At 45.0% G+C, this 20185-nt stretch overlaps 2 protein-coding genes across 7 annotated transcripts in view; one reads left to right on the top strand and one right to left on the bottom strand.

Moving 5' to 3' along the window:
• Hira (histone cell cycle regulator) overlaps positions 1-13709 on the bottom strand; it is a 108735-nt gene extending 95026 nt beyond the window's left edge. For 3 of the 6 annotated variants that reach the window (XR_010055965.1, XM_063270679.1, XM_063270678.1), the window contains exons 1-2: positions 12967-13106; positions 9773-9860 (exon numbers count right to left, since the gene is read on the bottom strand). Coding sequence is in view for 3 of the 6 variants with exons in the window: in XM_063270679.1 (XP_063126749.1) it covers positions 9773-9860; positions 12967-12969 (91 nt within the window). In the remaining 3 variants the exon portion in view is untranslated. Of the gene's footprint in view, positions 1-9772; positions 9861-12966 lie in introns of those variants that run through there. The other 3 variants (NM_001135760.1, XM_063270681.1, XM_063270680.1) reach the window with 3 other exon arrangements.
• Positions 13710-13894: 185 nt separating this feature from the next.
• Mrpl40 (mitochondrial ribosomal protein L40) lies at positions 13895-19731 on the top strand. The gene is made up of 4 exons (NM_001024865.1): positions 13895-14031; positions 14662-14745; positions 16365-16523; positions 17710-19731. Exons 1-4 carry the CDS (start codon positions 13979-13981, stop codon positions 18032-18034), a joined length of 621 nt encoding a protein of 206 aa, NP_001020036.1. The 5' UTR covers positions 13895-13978; the 3' UTR covers positions 18035-19731.
• Positions 19732-20185: the final 454 nt, after the last annotated feature.

Below are 20185 nucleotides of genomic sequence, written 5' to 3' on the forward strand. Positions count from 1 at the left end.
TGATATTCTAGCTGCATGCTCTAAAGCTATCCCAGCAGACTTGGTAAATCCAAGGTAACAGCAGCCTGATGAGCCTTGTCAAGTGTGGAATCATAAGCAAGGAGTAAAAATGGCTGTTCCACATCAATAAAGCTAGAGGGTACTATATCACATAAGGGATATCTAAAAGTGACAATTATCCACCTTTTGGCTTCAGATAACTTAAAATAGGTATTTGTCAGTTTAACTTTTTTTTTAAAAGCTCTATGTCTTGCGGTAGGCATCGGAGAAGAATAATTTTCTGTTCTATAAGTCTGTGAAATGTCATATTGTAAACTGGCCTTCTTATGAAGCTTGCCATACCACAAACCTTCTTATTACCCCAGAACAGATACCAGCCACAGCTCATGTCCTCACACCATACATCTGAAGCATCCATCACCTAGAAACTTTCTCACCCAATCTACAGTAATAAATATCTACAAATGTGCAGATACAAACATATACATAGTGTGATAGCTAGCCCTACCTATAGGGAGCTCCCAGAATGAGATAATCATACAAACCTAAGTAAAAAGATACAGCAACATACAGCTACACCGCTCAAAAAGAAAGAACTTTACCTAGCCTGAGCTTCCCTCTAAAGTAACTGAATTAAGTAAGCCTCAACCACTGAGGGCAAGCAGCCAGATGGGTAGGGGCAAAATGAGCCAGAAGACACAGTGCTGAATCAAGAAGCAGCGTGAGTACTGCTCCAGAGTTCATGAGGTAAGCATGATCAGATATGCTCCATCCAGGAGCTCAGGCCTCATTCAAAAGGGACACTTCAATGGCCACATTCACCCTCTGGCTCAACAAATGCTACGTGGAAAAAGGGTGGATCTCAAGGCTCCAAAGGAAGGTTAAAATAAAGACTAGTAACAGGTTTAGATTTTAATGTTGTCCCTTTTTGGACTGACTCTTCAGGCCTGCCTCTGATATGCTACACAGCCTTGACTAATTGCTTAATTTTTTCCACAGCAGAAGTAATGAGGACAAGCTTACCTGACTTACACACACCTGCTCCCTGTGGACAGATCAAGATACTGTAACACGGTGCTTCTACAATGCATCTACTTAATTTAATATTTCTCAGGCCAGGACAGTTTAGTGAAGGGGATGACTGGGTTGCCTGACACCACTCTTTCTTCCTGAGTGATACTTGATGTACACTGGTTTAGATGAGGTATGGGGTGCACCTACACAGTACTACCACTGAAGTGCCAGCTCCCAACTCCCTATCACCTAGGCCTCTCAGCCCCAGGAAAGTCATCACTACAGTCCTTGTCAACAAGAATGATCTTAACAAAGGGTTCATGAGTGAAGCTAAGCAAAAGATTTTACCAGTCTGGCTGGCTAAAGAATTTTTCCTTCGGCACAGCAAAATAATGATAAATTCCCAACTGCCTCCAACTTCAGGCCTTTGTATAAACACAGACAAAAGATAAATCCGTATAAACCCTGAACGCTAGCAATGTTGGGCAGTATCTTTCCTTCAAGTCAGCCTTAACCAGAACACTCCTGTACACCCATCACGGGCCATTTCTTCTCCAAGAATTTGCTCTTCAGTCTACACAAGACCCTACAGACTAGCCTGGTAGAGATCACACACCTTTCATCCCAGATTTCTGGGGGGGGAGGGGGGGGCAGGTAGCAGGCCCGCAGTCATTTGACTGAACACATATGTAGCTCAGGAGGTGGAGGGCACTTTAGCATGTGCAATGCTCTGGGTTCCATGTCCAGTGCCAACAACAGACTTAATAAACCACTGAGCATATCCCCCAGGCTCCTTACTTTATTCCATTGTTCTCTGGGTCTGTCTTTATGCTGTGATTGCTATAGCTTTGCTTTATTTCCATCACAAAGTATGAAATCACTAACTTTATTCTTTTCAGGTCAATTTGATTAAGAAACCCTTAGGTCTAGAAAATAGTGGAGCTCACCTTTAATCCCAGTACTTGGGAGGCAGAGACAGGCAGATCTCTGCGGACAAAACAAAGGAAGGAAAAGAAGAAAAAAGGAAATCCTTAAAATTCTTTCAGAACTTTTAGAAATAGCTTTTTCCCCTAGCAGAAAACACTCAAAAGTTTTAATAAGAAATTAGACTAAAGTTAGGTAGTTTATTTGGTTGATTGGGTTTTATTTGTTCGTTTGTTTAACAGGGTCTCACTATGTAGCTCAGAAAGGCCTGAAACTTTGTAGAGTAGTCTGGCCTTGAACTCACAGAGCTCTGCCTGCCTCTGTGTCCTAGGTGTGAGAATTACAGTGCACCAGCACTCCAGGCTTACCTTCACTTAACTCTAAATCCATCAGTATTTATTAAGTCAAGCTCTATTGGGCAGCTCCTGTGACAGAGTGCAATGAGTGAAGGCCTTACCCTTATGCAAACTCCAGCTCCCGGGACATTTGCAGCATGTTTTGAATCTAGTCTTCCCAGTAAGCTATCAGAGTACAAACCCAGAGAGCTGGGTACGATAGCATGAACTTATAGTTCTGAGACAGTGATGGAGAACGAGTTGTATGCTCTAAAGGTAGACTCCTTAAAACTTGAGAAGTAAAAAAAGTCTAAGTTTCAGCAAGTCCCTGAAACTGAACAACTGAACAGGTAAGAACTGCTGATTATGCCAATATTCTCAGACCAATGAGCTACTACCTATGAGTCCTGCTGTGAGTTAGCTCCTGAGTTCCAGCTTTTGAGAGCTGGCACTCACACTAGCACAGGCTTCTGAAAACTCAGCAGTCTTTCAGTCAGTCCTGCTCCTAATATGTAACCCTTCATCCATACCCCTTTAAGTAGCACCAATAAACTCACTGATTTACCAAGCTGGACTTCCATGGAACCTCCACTGTGGTCTGTTGTTGATTCCTTAGTTGGGGTAATTAGACATTTGTTCACTTCTCCAGGGAATAGGGTCAAACAGCCACATAATGGAAGAGAACTGAACCCAACAAGTTGTCCTCTGACCCTCAATGCAACTGTCTATATAACTCTAGTTGCAGGGGATCTGACACCTTCTGCTTTCTGTGGGCATCAGGCACACATGTGGTGCACAGACTTACATGTAGGCAAAACAACCATACACATAAAAACAAGAATTAAAACATTTAAGACAAAAAAAAAAAAAAAAAAAAGACAGATGCCTGAAGAGATGATTCTGTGGTTAAAAGCACTTGCTGCTCTTTGAGAGGACTTGAATTCACTTCTCACCACCCGTCAGGCAACTCGTAACCACCTGTAAGCCCACCCCAGGAGGTCTTCATACACACACACACACACACACACACACACACACACACACACACACACCTTCATGCAGACACATGCCTACACATAATTTAAAAACAAACTTTTTAAAAATTAAATAATAAGCACAGGACTTAAATACACATTTTTCCTATGAAGACATGAATAGTCAGGAAGCAATGAAGATTCTCTTTCCCTTCAATCCTAAAATCCACTTTAGTCAATAAAGGTTACTAGCCAGCAAACTATAAAGTGACAGATATTGGCAAGAATGTGGAGAAAATGGAAACTTTGTTGGGATTTCAAAATGTAAAACATGGTATCACCATGATATGAAAGTTTGCAGGCTAATTAGAAATAGAATATTTGGGGTTGGGGATTTAGCTCAGCGGTAGAGCACTTGCCTAGCAAGCGCAAGGCCCTGGGTTTGGTCCCCAGCTCCGGAAAAAAAAAAAAAAAACTGCTTTAGAAAAAGAATATTAGGATGCAGCAATTCTACTTCTGAGAACCTATCAAAATAAGCTGAAAACTAAGTCTTGAGAAAAAGTCAGCCTGAGTTATAAAGCAAAACTCTGTCTTAAAATACAAACAAAAGAGAATGCTGGCGCAATGGTTCAGCAGTTAGAAGCACTGGCTGCTCTTCCAGAGATCTGGATTAAGTTCCCAGCACCCACATGGTCTGTATGTGTCTGCATGAAGGGGTGTGTGTGTGTGTGTGTGTGTGTGTGTGTGTGTGTGTATGAAGACCTCCTGGGGTGGGCTTACAGGTGGTTATGAGTTGCCTGACGGGTGGTGAGAAGTAAATTCAAGTCCTCTCATAGGAATCTATAATTCCATCCTAGAGAATCCAATGCATGAGAATAGAAGGTCTTAACCACTCAGTCTGATTTAGAACCATTCAGCTCTATACATACCCACATAAACCCATCTGTAACTTACCAGGGTCATTACCACCTCAATCAGATATAATCAACTCTTGCCTGCATCATAACAGCTTCACAAGTCCCCCAGCTCCCACTTCCTCCTGTTGTGGTACAGCTATTTCCTCCTCACAAGGCCATCGGTGGCTCTTGCTCCACCTCCACTCTAGTTCTTCATCTCTCTGCACCACTTCTCAAATTCATACTGCGTTACTCCCAAAAGTACTCCCCAAAAGTCCTCCTGTGTACAAAACTCTCAAGCAGACAACTTTTACAGCAAAGTATATGCTTAGGCTTCCCAAAGCATGATTTATTTACAACTGTCCAACTCTAGGGGGTAACAGTAGCATATATATATATATATATATATATATATATATATATATATATATATATATATATATATATATATATGTATGTTCCCCCAGAGACATGGGAGGCAGGAGGATCTCTTGAATTTCCAGAGTTCAAGACCAACCTTGGTATAAGACCAAGACCTTGCCTCAGAACAAATAAAAACCCAATAAGCCTAAAGAAAATAACAGGTTCTCCTATACCTGTCTCTCCCTAGTATTGCTTAGTCTCTATCTGTTGTTCCTCTCCACACCCAACTACCTACTCTCTGTTGATGGCTTTTGCTCTCTGGCCTTACCTACAAAACTGTTGTCCTTGCTGTTTTCACACTACAACATACTTGCTATCATCAAAGTTGTCAAGCACACACTGGTGGCTTTCCATCCTTCTAGTTGTCACTTGCTAAGCAATTACTCTGGAAGCTTCCCCCTACACCACCTCTTTCCTGTGAACTAGATATCCCCAGCTCTCTAGATGGATGGCTTCAGTCTGCGGAGCTGTTTAGTTCTGTACTGTTTCTAGCGTGTAGCTCAGACCCTGGCTCACAGCCAGCCCTTGGTATTTTTCAAATGGGTAGATTTATTATATTCTCTACAGGATGGTCTTTGGAAAGTGCCATATCCCTGAAGCCTGCTCCAACAAAGATCTATCCTAGGTCCTCAAAGGAGACCTGATGCCCTTTTGTCTGCCCCTCATTACATGCTGTTCTCCAGGGCAACCTTCCTATAATCTAAGTCTGTCTTATGTTGGTTAATACGTCAGGCAGATATTAGTTTCTTTTTGTTGGGGGAGGGGTGTTCGTCAGTTGGTTCCTGTTCTTTTTATTCTATTTCCGTTCCTAAAAATAGAAAACTACAAGAATATGACACAGCTTCAGGGTTCTTAAACTGTGGGTCACAACCCCATGTGTGAGAGTCACAAAAAAAAAAAAAATCAACAATAATAAAGGGTTTCTGATGGCACAATGACTCTGTAGTGGTTCTGCATGTTTCTGGCAGTTCCTGCCTCTGTTGCACTGCACAATTTCACTGCAGTCTAGGTTCTAAACATACAACATGTATACTTTTCACTGCACATGCAATAGTGCAAATTAGCACCCCTTGAAGCATCTCAGTTCACACTCAGGATTACTCCGTTATGAACCACAGTGCTTTAACTGTAAAGACAGTTTCCAGCTTACAGAAACATATTGGTGTGGACTGTGTTGTATTAGAATGTTTGGCTTTAAAGTTGCTATTTGAGTTTCTAATTTCAGCTTCACAAGAAACAGTTCAAGTAGTTTTGGTTTGGCATTAATATAGTATTTCCAGGGCTGGAGAGATGGCTCAGTGGTTAAGAGCACCGACTGCTCTTCCAGAGGTCCTGAGTTCAATTCCCAGCAACCACATGGTGGCTCACAACCATCTGTAATGAGATCTGATGCCCTCTTCTGGTGTGTCTGAAGACAGCTACAGTGTACTTATATAATAAATGAATAAATCTTTTAAAAATATATATATATATAGTATTTCCAACAATTCCTTAAACATACTTCTGAGCTATTTTTTTTTACACTATGTATTCATAGAAAGTAGTTTTCAGCATTGGTGATTATAAAATCAAAACATCAACTCTAAAAAAGTCTAAGATTCTTCACATCATACAATATCAACTATTCAGTGATTCAATTCATGTGAAAATAGACATAACCATCATTTCATATGTAAATTTGCCTGTCTTCAATAAATGGCAAAATTATTTATAAGATTGTTTGAAAATAAAATTATTATCAGTAAATGTTATATACTTATATAGCCAAAAATCACATAGAAAAATTTTGGTGTGAAGTGGTCAGGGGTGGAAAAGTTGCCAGGAATGGTGGCACACACCTTTGAGCCCAGCACTCAGGAGGCAAAGACAGGCAGATCTCTGAGTTTGAGGCCAGACTGGTCTACAGAGTGAGTTCCAGGACAGCCAGGGTTACACAGAGAAACCCTGTCTTAAAAACCAAAAAGAAAAGAAGAAAGAAAAAAAGAGGGAGGTAAGGAGGAAGAGGAGGAAGAGGAAGAGAAGGAAAGAGGAGGAAGAGGAAGAAGAGGAGGAGGAAGAGGAGGAGGAAGAAGAGGAGGAGGAAGAAGAGGAGGAAGAGGAAGAAGAGGAGGAGGAAGAGGAGGAGGAGGAGGAGGAAGAGGAGGACGAAGAGGAGGAAGAGGAGGAAGAGGAGGAAGAGGAAGAGAAGGAAAGAGGAGGAAGAGGAAGAAGAAGAGGAGGAAGAGGAGGAGGAAGAAGAGGAGGGGGAGGAAGAAAAGGAGGAGGAAGAAGAGGAGGAGGAAGAGGAGGAGGAGGAGGAGGAATTTCAGTCCTAATAGGGCTGGTAAGATGGCTCATGGCTATCTTACACTTCCCACAGGCCTGAATTTGATCCTTGGTTCCCACAAGGTGGCAGGAGAAAACTGTCTCTTTTTTTTTTTTTTTTTTTTTTTTTGGTTCTTTTTTTCGGAGCTGGGGACCGAACCCAGGGCCTTGCGCTTCCTAGGTAAGCACTCTACCACTGAGCTAAATCCCCAGCCCCAGAAAACTGTCTCTTAAGAGTTATCCTTGTGCCTGTAAGCCCTTGCTTTCTTGGCCCCCCAAAACACACACACACACACACACACACACACACACACACACACACACACACACACAAATAAATTAGTCAAATTTAAGAAGTCCTGAGACTGGAGCTGGAGAGATGGCTCAGCAGTTGAGAGCACTGACTGCTCTTCCAGAGGACCTGAGTTCAATTCCCAGCAACCGCATGGTGCCTCACAACTATCTGTAATGGGATCTGATGCCCTCTGCTGGGGTGTCTGATGACAGCTACAGTGTAATTATATATAATAAATAAATAAATCTGAAGAAGAAGGAGAAGGAGGAGAAGGAGGAGGAGGAGAAGGAGGAAGAAGAAGAAAAGGAAGAGGAGGAAGAAGAGGAGAAGGAAGAGGAGGAAGAAGAGGAAGAAGAAAAGGAAGAGGAGGAAGAAGAGGAGGAGGCGGAGGAAGAAGAAAAGGAAGAGGAGGAAGAAGAGGAGAAGAAGAAGCAGCAGAAGCAGTAGAAGCAGCAGAAGCAGTAGAAGCAGCAGAAGCAGCAGCAGCCCTGAGATAAGAATGTTTTCTTATCACTGGAGTCTCCAGCAGATTCCACCAAAAAATCTGATCTATAAGAAGACATAGCTAGGACAAACAAGAAGCAAGTCAAAGGTAGTGGTTACCTACCCACCAAGTACCCTTTATCTCCTCCTTCCAGGACCCAGTACACATAAGTGTTCGTTCAGTGGTTAGTATGTTGCAGGCACCATTCTCTCTTTGGGAATAAGGCACTAGAGCAAAGGCCTTCAGGAGCTGCCGTTCTATAGGCAAGCTCTAATAGGATTCCAATTTTACTTTACCCAAGTATCTATTCTCACACATATAAGCCAGTAGACAACAGTAACCAGTGCAGAAGAAGCATATAACCTAGATGGTACAATCAGGCTAACAGGACTCAAGGCTGGAGTACTGGTCCCTCTCTCCTGTTCCTCCCAGAAAGCAGGACTTTCATTTCCTTATGACCAGAGAATTCTCAAAAGCCAAATACTAGAAGTTTCCCCAAGTAACTCTAATGAAATCTACTAGGTCAGAAGTTCAAAGGTACCAATCTCCAAGCATAATAATACTCCTTGTACCAAGTGTCACTCGGTTTCTGAAAGCTGTTCTTCTGAAGAAGAGAATGGCCCTCAAGCTCTCCAGGAAGGAAGAGGTCAGAGGCAACTCTGAGACCACTATTTGTCAAGTTAGAAAGAACAATCCCAAGCTGGTCTAGATACGATTACTACCCAATTTCCTTCATAGCTGGTAACACCTTGGAGAGGGCCACAAAGCCTCAGTTTCCATCAGCAAACTCTACTGCTACAGATGTTTCCTCCTGATGCAAGTTATATAGAATCTTAAAAGTGGTTCACTAGTTCACAAGATCTGAAATATGTCATCTGTGTATATTAATGTAATTTGGCAACTTAAAGAGCTGAAAACCCTCCATCTTCCTCCCTTGTCACCCAGTGTGATTGCAAACTGGCTGCCACATTCAGACCCATTTAGTTGTGCAGAACAAACTGGACCCAGAAGCCCCCAGCAAATATCTTGCTAGGTAGAGGTAGTATTGCACCTGCAGTAATTTAAAGATTCCTTGGCACTCACATGCAGACCAGGTTTGGAACATTAGCACACAGGCCCCTACCAAGAGATTGCCTACAGAAAAAGTGGACAGAAAAACCAAAGAAACCCTGGAGTTCCGCTAGGAGAAAGGGCAGGCAACACCTTTTCCCGATATTTAACAGCCTCACCCAGTCCTCTAGGCACTGTTGCTGATCTTGGCAAGAACATAAAATGTGTTTGCCTCAATTTTTAGACCCCTAGGCTTAGTCCAGATCTATCATTTGCTAGACTTCTCTTAGCCTATAAACAAATACTAAAGTAATTAGGTTACACCAGCAATATCTGGGTAAGCAAATCAGGTCAACACAGACAGAGCACATATCCCTTCCATGGATACCCTCCACTTGGTTTCACCAGTCAGAGCCAGGGACTGCCCAGGTGTGACTCCAGCTGCATAGCATGAATCTCACTATATGCTGAAAGTGTATGTTCAACCACTTGTTAGATTAACATTCTAAAATGCACACAAAATTCTAAAATGCATGCACAGGTGGACAAGAGATATATATGAAAGGAAAGGATCTCAATCTATAGCCCAAGCTGGCCTCAAACTCAGTGCAGTCTTCTGCCTCTTGGGTTCTGGGTTTACAGTCATGGGCCATCATATACAGCTGATTGATTAAATTAATGTTTTGAGGGGGGGAAATGGGGGGGCCTCTGTCTCTGGCACCTACATAAAAAGCCAGGTGTCACACCATACCAGTAATACCAGCACTTGCAATGCAAAAGACAGGAGTGTCTTAGGGGAATCACTGGCCAGTAAGTCTAACCAAAGGATGAATTCCAGGTTCAGTAAAAAACACTGTCTCAAAAAGGGAGAGGGCAACAGAAGAAGTCTGACATTCATCTATGGCACACATCAACACAGGCACAAACATACAAATAATAAGCAAACAGACAAATATGTGAATGCCTGAGAGAATTCCACTAGGGCTCAGGAGACGGCTCAGTGAGTAGAGAGCATGCAGCACAAGCACGAGAACCTACTGATCCCCAGCACCCGTACAAATCCCAAAACTGACCTCCTCCACATGCAACTCCTCCACATGCCACTCCAGCTGGCGTGAGATGGGCCGGAAGGGGAATCACTTCCTGATGGCCAGGGTAGAGCTGTCTCAGGGATGTACAGAACATTGAAGATAAAGCAGAGCACTTGAGATCCTCTCCTAACCTCACAATGTGTTAGACATACATGTGCACATACACTACACACACACAAGAGAAAACACCACTGCCCATCTCTCTCATCTGTATTCTTTCTCCAGCACACTTATAAACTCAAAAATTGGAAAAAAATCTACACTTCATGCATGTAATGGCCAAGCCCCATTAGCTCTTCCTTTATCTACAGTGTTTCCTCTTCTTTCTTATCTCTGCCACCCCTGACCTTTCCTCCCTGTCTTAGTACATCTTACCAAGATCTGGAAACCACCTTCTAAGTCCTACAAGGACTTTCTAAAACACATGCTAGGTGTCCAAACCCCTCAGAAACTTCAATGCTCTCCTCCCCAAACCCAAAAATAGAAAGTTCAAGTCCCTCACAAGGTGTTCATGATTCCATCCATCCCCAGCCACATTCTCCTCCTCTCCTTCCTCAGCTTACCTTATGCAGCATTCACTAGGTCTCCTGAATGCTTGGGCCTTCTGATCCTGACTGTCCAAGAATATCATCTCTGTTATTAACATTCTTTGCAGAGACACATCTACACTTGGAGATAAGCCCTTTCTAACTCGATCTTTCTGCCTCAGCCTCCCCAAGTACCATAACTGTAGGTATGTGCTCCACAACTAGCACCCAGTATATAACCTTACACAGCAGTCAAACTTACTTTGGCCATGATTAAAGTAAATGTGTATAGCCAGGTATGATGGGTGTGTGTCTTTAATATTGGCACTTGAAAGACAGAGGCAGGAAGTTCTCTGTGAGTTATAGGCCAGCCTAGTCTACTGGGAGAGTTCTAGGACAAGCAGGGCTAGACAGTGAGATCTTGTCTCAAAAAAATAAATAAATAAAATATAGTCAACATGATTACATCTCAAAACAATGTGTGAAAAGTATACTGCATGCACATAACATCGATATAAGTAATAGATACTAACTGCTATATTGTATCATACTTTAGGAGCAATCTTTTATATTGATCACAAAATGAAGAAACACGTCTTTTCACATGATTTTACCAAGGCCTAAAATTAGTAAAACCCAAGAATCCTTACCTAGGAAATGATGTTATCTTGAATTCAGTCTAAATCCACATCCAAGGCAAATCCCATTGCAAAATTACAATGTCAAGATTTAAAAGCATGCTGATAGCCATAGACCAGAACATCTCAGCTGGAGGTGATCTGGGCTACCAATGGGCATCAGTAATGTCCAGTTATTTTTGGTTGAGGTAAATGGACAGTTACGGTGGTAGTACTGCTGACATCTTAGTAAGGATCACACAATACACAGGACAGCCCCTAAAACAGTTGTGACTGAAAATGGCAATCATGTTGGGGCTGAGAAATCCTATGTGAGAGATTTCTCTAGTATTGAGCCAAACTATGAAGACCAACAAACACCTCTCTTTCTGCCTTTAATGTCTTCTAGCTGCCTACCTTGTCCAAATGGATCCCCCTGTTCTCTTTTCCTCCCCTCTCTGAACTCTCAGACCCCAGAGTTCATGCTGCATAAGGAGACAGGAAATGCAACTGCTGAGTGAGAAAGGCAGGAAGTACAATCCCCTCCAATGCGGTAGACCTATTTATTCATCCAAAGGAAACTTGATTCTACCAACTACTACCATTCATGGTCTGGCTAGGAAGCAACTCCCCACTACTCACTACCATCTTTAAAGATATGCTTAGTAACGGCATGGGACAGCATCATCTCCACGATAAAAGCAATATAGAGGAGGCTGCCTTTAGATTTAACAAAACAAAACACAAAAAAGAAAAGAAATTTGCTTAAGTCTCAACATCATTTATCATGAATAATCATCACTTAGATTTTTTATTTAAAAAAAATTCATACAATATGTTTTTATCATATTCTCTCCCCTCCCCATCACCTAGATTTCTAATGAACTTTCTGGGCTCCGAACTTTAAAAAATCTCTGTTTTTAGCTGAATTTCACAATCATACTGTGAAGTGTAGAGAGCACATATTCAGACTCTGGACCACCACTGACCTTCCTTACGAAACCCCCCTCCCCACAAAAAAAATGTTTGGTTGTGAATAAAAAGTACCCCGGACCAAATAAAAAAGAAATGAAAAGGCCACGTGGATTTTTAAAACGGGAAAAATGCATCTACTCACCTTGCTTTACACACGCGCGTGCGCGTATACACACACACACACACACACACACACACACACAAACTGTAGCTCCCTCTAGATGCATTACAAAGTAGAAAGGAGGAAAGACCCTTCCCCTTTCAGCAGAAGGTGGCCGCTTCCCTGTGCGTCCTTCCAGAGATTCAAGTACTAACATCTGGGGGCAAAGGCTCTAGCTCTTCCTCGCTCGCTCGGCAGAGCAAACCAACTCCTGCAGTAGTTCTCGGCAAAACTGGATGCCACCGGCTGCTTTGTACCAACCATCTCCACCAGGGTGTAAGAATCTGCTTTTTGAAGTCATTATCACGTATCCAAAGTCGCTCGTCTCCAGTGCATCACTGAAGCCCCGACCCTACATAAAACGTGGTTCTTTCGTGGTCCTCCGTAGGACCTGAGCCCGGGCCCTTCCCACTCCAGGATCGCAATAGTCCGAATGGGGGCACTGTCACAAGCTTCAGGCCTCAGAAAGGGCAATACAGTCGGTAAGTATCTCATGCAGATTCTAGATCTTCACTGAGCCACAAGGGGGATGTCGCCCCAGTTTCATACTCACAACAACCATCTGAGCACACACTGGATGGTGAAGCCGGGTGGCAGCACCAGGTCGATGCCCAAGCCGGCTCACAGGAGCTAGGCATCCCAGACTAAGGGTGGGCGGCGGACTCAGCGCCATTGCCTGAGGCGAAGGCGGACTTCGCTGCAACCAGCCCGAAGCACGTGCCCGGGCTCGCCGGTGTCCCGGAGCGGGGGACAAAGTCTGCTCCTGCCCGTTCTGCAGTTCCAGCACCCGGCACCGGCGTCTGGACAAGGCAGGCAGGACTTCAGCACCGCCGCAAGCAAACCTCAGACCCCACCCCGTTGCAGGCTCGGCCGCCCACGACTCCTGCGTGCACTCACCATTGTGGTTGACCCAGGTTGGCTTCAAGAGCTTCATTGTTCGGCCGCTGCCGGGCTGAAGCCAGAGCGGTGTCCCTCAGCACGCCTGGGCCATGGAGCCGCCGCTGCTTCCTCCCGCGCCGCCCGCCCTCCGGCCGCCGCCCACCCTTTCCCTCAGCGCCGCCGCGCCATCGCCGGCCCGCGCCCCCAGCCGCCGCCACAGCCGCCTCCTGCGCTCGGCCGCCGCCGCCGCCGCCACAGCCGCATCCCCTGCGCCGCTCCTCCTCCGGCGGCTCCGGGACAACGCCGGAAGTCACGGCGCGCACCTGCCAAATCGCCCCGGCGGGAAACCGCTCCCTACGCGGACCGGGCCGCCTCCGTTCTTCCGTAGACGCGGGGGAAGGCGGGAATACTCTGCTGGCACCGACGCTGTCGCTGATGAGGCTTGGTGTGGGAAGGCTGGCAAAGTCTTGAGATCCCGTCAGGCAATGCAGTGTCCAGGTCTCTAGTTCTACATCCGCGGCTCCGAGTCCAGCTTAGTAACTACGTTCCGCTATCCATCAACTCGAGCTATTGGGCATCTCGCGACCGCCAGACAGACAGGCGCCAGCATGCGGCTAGCGGCCGACAGCAGTGACGCTGGGCTCGATTGCATGCATAAAGGAGCTAGCCTAATGGAGAAGGATAGGGGGCCAGACTGGAGCATTTATTGGAAGAGCGGGGCGTTTGCATAGACGTAGAAACAGGCCAGGCAGAGCAGAGAGCTGAAACACCGGCACTTGGGCAAGGGCGGCAGGAAAGTATCATAGCACCCTTAAGAGGCGGAACGCCCGCAACTGGGCGCTGCGAAGCAAGCCGCGCTTGCCCGGGGCGGAGCTTCCTCGAAGGCGGGGCCAGCTCCGGGCCCGCCTCTCCCAACTCCGTACCGGCGAGTTCCGGGCTGAGGCCTGACAGACCTTACCCGGTACCTCAAGTCGGACCGCCCAAAGGAGCGCTCCCGGAAGCTGCCTGCCTGCGGGTGGCGTAAAAAGCTATGGCTACCGCTGCGATGCTGTGTGCTGCGCGGGCTCTGCGACCTCGGAGCTGGTGAGTGTAGCCGCGGCGCGTGAGTACCCAGGGCGCGTGCGCGAGCTCTGCAACGTAGGCGCTCGCAGGTTATTTCTGGGATGAGCATACCGCATCTGTTGCGGATGAAAATCAGAACTGGGAATGTACTCACTTGACAGGCTACTTAACTAACAAATGTGAAGCCTAAGTCTGTGTCTTCGCAGCACACACACACAAACTCACACACACACAAATTGAGCGCGGTGGCCTGCTCCTGCAACCCCAGCACTGTGGAGGTGGAAACTAGATCAGAAAGTCAAGGTCAGCAGCTGCATACCACGTGTAAAACCCTGGCTATATTACACCCTATCTTTAAAAAGAACAAAAAGAACTCTGCCAAAGCAAGTAAAGGCTCTGCCCCAGTGCGAAACAGAGTTTTGAAAAATCCTTACTTTGGCCTTGCTGGCCAAATGAACATGGTGGATCAGCTGAGGCAAGAAAATTGCCTCAGGTTCCAGGATAGCCTGAAGTACGTACGGAGACTTTTGTCTGAACAATGCAAAATAAATACTTACAAACATCCTGCAGGTTTTGGGAAGCCGTATAGCTCTGTGTATGTGCCTCTTCTTTCCCCAAACATATCTTTATACATACCCTTCTCTCCTTCAGGATCCCAGGAACCTGCCAGGCACAGGTCAGACACACCCACCAGAGAGCTTCCTTGCTGTCCTTCTGGGAGCTCATCCCCATGAGGTAAAATTCAACATGACCCTTAGCTCTTGGGGTATGAGAAACAAATGTATGCATATGACCAAATCAAAGCAAGACTGCCCAACCTTTGGTTAGCAGATTTCAGTCTATCAAACGAATAGTTAAATTTAAGTGGCTGCCTCTGTCCTTTCAACAAGCTCAGTACTATAATAGCATCTGTGTATTGCTACTTGAGTAGTTGAAATAAATAGCAGCTAGATTTAAGGAGTCTTGTATGTTTCGAAGGGCATATCTTAACTTCTGTATTTCCGTAGGCCTTGTTCATTTCGTTCCTGTTCATTCTGATTCACTGAGTGGGAGGAAGGTTCAAAGACTAATAATGGTTCCTTTAGGAAATCTGGATCCTCTCTTGTGACTTGACCTAGTTAATGCTAAAGGGTTAGCTTTAACATTTTTTTTTTTATGTGTATGTGCCTGGTGTCTGTATACACGTGTTTCAGGTGCCCTCAAAGGCTTGTCAGAAGTTACAGATCTCCTGGAGTTAAGTGGTCATGAGCTCCTGATGTGGGTTCTGGGAATCAAACTCCAGCCTTTAAGATCTGCAAGGGCCCTTAACTGCTAAGCCATCTTCAGATTTGATTATTCCTAACGCCATATTTCACCTGGGAGGTCTGTTCCTAAAAGGAAACCAGATAAATTGCTGAAGCTTTAGGACATGGCTATATTTTTAACGTGTGATGTCTGCTTGTATGGGTATGCATTGCACAAGGGCCAGAAGATGTCCCAGATCCCTTGGAACTGGAATTAAAGATGTAGTAAGCTACCATGTGAGTGCTGGGGGAAAAAACCTCAGGTCCTCTGCAAGAGCAACAAGTGTTCTTGACCACGGAGTCATCTCAACACCCCAGAAATTGATTTAAAAAAAAATCATCTGAAAAGTAAATAAAGATATGGCGGTCATTTTTACAGCCCTGTCTCTTAATCTTGAAGCATTCTGTAAGTCCCAAAGTCATTTAAAAGGTGAATGAGCTTCCAATCCATCAGTTCAGCATGTTCACTTCCCAGGGCCATTTTAAGATACACCTGAATCACAGACTGACACTTCCGAGCTAGGAATGTAGCTTGGTTTATTGGATCCTTGCCTAGCATGTACAAAGCCCTAAGTTAATCCCCAGCACCATATTACTGGGAGTGGTGTTATGACTATGCTGGAAGTCTGGAGGTAGAGACAGTAGGAAATCCTTGACTACATAGCTAGCTCAAGGCAAGCCCAGGACTATGAAAGAATCAAAAGAAAAGAAAAGAAAGTTGGGTGGTGGTTGCACATCCCTTTCATCTCAGCACATGGGAGGCAGAGACAGTTTGAGACCAGCCTGGTCTACACAGTGCGTTCCAGGACAACCAGGGCTATACAGAAAACCCTGTCTCAGACCCCCCCCCAAAAAAAAAGAAAGAAAGAAACAACACTTCCTCTTAGTAAATACCTGTCCTTTTGGCTGCTTCCTGGAATTGATAGGACCCATTCAATCTTTGTGAAGACAGTGGGCTGAGCTCACGGAGTTAGGACTATGTGGACAACTTTCCTGTAGCATACAGTACAAGTATGGGGCACTTTGTTCAGCATCATATCTGCCCTGAGATTGGATGTTTATACCCACTAGAGCTGAACCTCTACGGAAGAAGAAGAAGGTAGACCCTAGAAAGGATCAAGCAGCAAAGGATCGCTTGAAAAAGAGGATCCGAAAACTGGAAAGAGCCTCCCAAGAACTGGTTCCTATTGAAGATTTTATTACCCCTGTGAGGTTCTTGGATAAATCAAGGTAAGAGATATCCTTAATGCAAAGGAATTCCCTCAGTAGTTCTCATGGAAGGTCATGTCTGTGATGGGGATGATGGGTGAGTAGGTTTGACTTGGCCCTGGCCTCTGTCCTTTTCATCTTGATTGTGCTTTTTGGGATTTGGAGGAAGATACTCAAAGGAGTTTAGATCAGCTTTGCTCCAAGGTTGGTGTTCATTTCCATGAGTGTTGGCTATGAACGATGACGTAGGCCTCTGCAGCCCTTATCCTACCACCACAGTAGAAACTCAGCCTCTTCTACAAATGTTGTTAGTGTGTGTTGTAAGATTTAGCTCGTGCTTTCTTTAAATTTTTTTTTTTTTTCAGAGCTGGGGACCGAACCCAGGGCCTTGCGCTTGCTAGGCAAGCGCTCTACCACTGAGCTAAATCCCCAACCCCTCGTGCTTTCTTTAAAAAGTGCGCAGTTTCTAAAACCATACAAGTTGGGAAGCACCAGTGCTTTTGTGGTGTTCTAGGAAAACAAGCTCTTGTCTCTAATTGGTGTTCATTTCATTTTTCTTCTGTACCCAGTTCACCGAAAGGAGGATCTGCCTGGGGCAGAGGAGTAGAGTTCTCTCCGAGCAGGCTCCTCCTACCGGAGGAAAGCAGCTACTGCCATGCTCTGTGCTGGGTTTTTAATATGTAATTGTGTGTGTTCAGAGTATATTCATACGAATGCAGGTACCCTTACAGGCAGCAGATGCTCTATGGCTCAAGTTATGAGCAGTTGTGAGCCACCTAATTCTGGTGCCGAGAAAGAAATTCTGGTCTCTAAGAACAGTAAATGCTCTTAACCTCTGAATCCTCTCTCCTCTTTTTTTTTTTTTTAAAGATTTATTTATTTTATGTACATGAGTACACTCTTGCTCTCTTCAGACACACCAGAAGAGGGCATTGCATCCCATTTCAGATGGTTGTGAGCCACCATGTGGTTGCTGGGAATTGAACTCAGGACCTTTGGAAGAGCAGTGAGTGCTCTTAACCACCGAGCCATCTCTCCAGCCCCTGACATTACATTCTTAATATATCCCCACAGTTACTATTTTCTTGAGCGTTGGTTATGCCTGGCAGTGCTGGTAGTAGGGCACTTAAGTCAGGTGGTCACCAGGGTCTCTCTGCCACAAGATCAGTACTCTTTGGTCTCACACATTTGGACTATGTGTTCACAGACAGCGACCTCAGGAGGAGCATTCTTTTGAGGAGAGTGAGCGGAGAGCTCTTCTGCTGAAGAGGTGGGCACTGTATAAGCAGCAGGAGCATGAGATGGAGAGGGACGCCATCAGAGCCATGCTGGAAGCCCAGCAGGAAGCCCTGGAACAGCTGAAACTTGAGTCTACAGAGCTCTATGCCGAAGCCATAAAGCGGGACACCAGCCTATTCCCCTTTGAGAAAGAAGGGCCACATTACACACCGCCTGTCCCTAACTACCAGGCCCCTGAAGGCAGGTACAATGACATCACCAAGGTGTACACACAAGTAGAATTCAAAAGATAGAACTGAAAACTGCTATCCTCAGAACATGCTGGCCCTAGGAGTCTGGACAAGCAATCTAAAGTCTACTTTCCACAGATAAGTCATCCCAGGAACAAATAAAGGGTAATCAAAAGTATCTCTGTCATTTATTTTAATCAAAATGAATTTACCTAAGTTTGACTGCGGTTTTCGGATGCTGGTAGAACAGTGACAGAAAGACAAGAAGAGCCTTCCAGTAGGATGCGGCTGAAAACTAAAGATCTCAGTTGTATTCTGAACTGTTTGCAGAAGGCACCTGATAACCCAAAGGTGAAAAGCATGCTGGGTAAGTGTGACAAAGGAAGCTGGACCTTCGCTGGGGGCGGTCATCTGCAAAGTTTCCCCTTGGGTTGCCAAGGTGAAGGGGGCCTTTCGAGAGTAGAACAAGTCAGAAACACAGTGAAAACTGCTCTGGCCTCCAGACGAGGATGAGACAGGCCCAAGACTCGCATTTGCTACAATTAATCAGAAACAATCCCAGTGCCTGGAAGACTGAAGCAGAAAGATTGCCAGGAGTTTAAGACTATCCCCCAAGGCACAGCTTGAGGCCCTGTCTCTGAAACAAAACCAAAACTCTGAACTAGGGAATGTAGTGTATGTTCCAGCTGCCATAGTGCAGGCATCTTGCACAACAACAGGTTTTCCAGATCTCCCCAAGTTTAGTTCTTAGCACGCTTGATTTCTCCCTTTGATTTGCAGGTCCAAAGAGATTGCTTCTCATCTTATGGCACATCCATGTTAGTGTCCAACAAACTTAATGGTCTCACTGTAGCCTAATTACATCCTTAAACACCCTGCTTCCACACTCTGGGATGCTGGAGGTTAGGACTTCAACATGTGATCTCAGTGAGGAGGGTTTGGTCCAATGGCAATATACTGCCATTTTTCCTAGTAACTTGAGGTGCAACTTCAGAAAGGCTTTAGCTTCTTAAGCTCTTCAGTGCAGATAAGCCACTGTCTCACTATGAACGTGGATTATTGAAGGCTGGTGAAACAGTTTTGTGGGAGACGGTCTAGCAGAGACAAGCCTCTGGCTTTGACTCCCAGCATCACATACCCCCCCCCCAAAAAAAAAAATCTTTTGCTTATTGTGGCTAACGACAAATCTTACTCACTTGACCACTTCTAATTGAGTAAGTGGTTTGTGTCTATAGTGTATAATATAACGAGAACGTATTTAGGACATCTTGCTACATCTGTGTATCTCTAGGGCTTTCCCTTATGAAACAGAAAACTACCTATTAAAGAACGTCTGCCAACTATGGCATGTGACTAGTTCCAGCTATTTGGGAGACTGAGGGCTAACCTGGGCTATATCATGAAACACTCATTTCCTCTATCCTCCCAGCAAAACCTCTGCCATTCCTTTCTGTCACATGAGTCTGATATGGGATCATTGATGATCTCTGCCTAGCCTAATTTCTCCAAGCATTCTGCCTCTATTTATATATTTATTTTTTTAGAGCACTGCTCCCAAAGTGGCTTCAACTGATCCTCCTGCCTCAGCCTCCCAAGTAATACCTACTGCTGTGTGCCACCATGAACACACCGCTAGATTTTCTCCCCTTCTCTGGGGTGGTTGGGGGTCACACTTGTAACCCAGGCTGGCCTTGATCCCTCTCTTGTTTTGTCCTCTAGAATGAATTAGACATATGAATAAACCATATTTTGTTTCTCCATTCATCTTGCCATTGCTTCTGTGGTTTAGCTGTCAGGAATGAGGCTGCCCTGATCACAGACCTCTTCAAGAGCCTGCTTTAAATTACTCTTTGAGGAAAAGGTGATAGGGATGAAAAGACTGGCTTTGAGCATGCTAAGAAAGTGTCCTACCACTTACTATGTTCCCGGCTTTCTGCTTTAATCTCTTTAATGTACCCCCAGAAAGAGAATCACTGTTTGTATGGTGATTCTATTCATTTTACTTTTGTTTTTTGAGACATACTATGCAGCCAAAGTTGACTGTGAGTTCCTGTTCCTCCTACCTCCCAAGTACTGTACCACCATGTCCCGTTTAACGTTCTTACAGAAGCCCATATGCAGGGTTGGGGATTTGGCTCAGTGGTAGAGCGCTCGCCTAGGAAGCGCAAGGTCCTGGGTTCGGTACCCAGCCCCGAAAAAAAGAAAAGAAAAAAA

Source organism: Rattus norvegicus, chromosome 11 (assembly GCF_036323735.1).
Source record: "Rattus norvegicus strain BN/NHsdMcwi chromosome 11, GRCr8, whole genome shotgun sequence".
Lineage (NCBI taxonomy): Eukaryota > Metazoa > Chordata > Mammalia > Rodentia > Muridae > Rattus > Rattus norvegicus.